This window comes from Parus major, unplaced genomic scaffold (genome assembly GCF_001522545.3).
Source record: "Parus major isolate Abel unplaced genomic scaffold, Parus_major1.1 Scaffold492, whole genome shotgun sequence".
In the NCBI taxonomy this organism is placed as follows: domain Eukaryota; kingdom Metazoa; phylum Chordata; class Aves; order Passeriformes; family Paridae; genus Parus; species Parus major.
This window is the reverse complement of record NW_015379383.1, coordinates 19,732-20,323: the sequence shown is the minus strand read 5'-3', so window position 1 is coordinate 20,323 and position 592 is coordinate 19,732. Positions and strand designations below refer to the sequence as shown.

The following is a 592-nucleotide window of genomic DNA, read 5'->3' as shown; positions in this document are numbered from 1 at the left end:
GGAGGGTCAGGCCCGGTGGGCTCTTACCTGCACCAGGGATTTCTCGATGGTCATGAACATCTCCACGTTGCGGTCCATGCGCGAGGGATTCTGGAAATCGAAACGCCGCCTTATTGGAAGAAAAGAGCGACTCTCATGAAAGCCACAGCTCGGGTCTCCTCGTCAGCACCCGAAATTTGGGGGGAAGGGGGGGTGGGCCACGTGCCTGGACCCCAGCAGGGTCCCCACAGTGACACAGGGGGGACACGTCCCGGCGCCTGTTTGCTCTGGGGGTGACAGCGCCACAACCGCCCCACCCCCGGCCGAGGCCACCCCGGGGCGTTCCCAGGGAGGGGACCCCCACCCCTGTCCCCCCAGGAACCCCCCAGGACCCCCGAGGGTGCAGGTGGGTGCTCACCATCCTTGGTCGCTCTTGAATTTATAGGCGGCTGCCAGGATGTGGCACAGGGCTCCCCCCGCCTTGAAATCCAGGAAGCATTTGATCTGGAACGGGAGAGGGGGTCAGGGGGACAGGGACAGCGCGCTGGGGTGACATCTCCTCCTCGGGGTGACATCCCCTTGTGAGGGTGACATCCCCTTGTGAGGGTGACAT

General features: G+C 64.4%; 1 protein-coding gene across 1 annotated transcript in view; it reads right to left on the bottom strand.

Moving 5' to 3' along the window:
- Nucleotides 1–592, bottom strand: part of LOC107199201 (SWI/SNF complex subunit SMARCC2-like) — a 14,792-nt gene that overhangs the window by 10,654 nt on the left and 3,546 nt on the right. Inside the window, exons 2-3 of the mRNA XM_015616540.1 lie at nt 398–483; nt 28–109 (exon numbers count right to left, since the gene is read on the bottom strand). Coding sequence (XP_015472026.1) covers nt 28–109; nt 398–483 — 168 coding nt within the window. The remainder of the gene's footprint in view (nt 1–27; nt 110–397; nt 484–592) is intronic.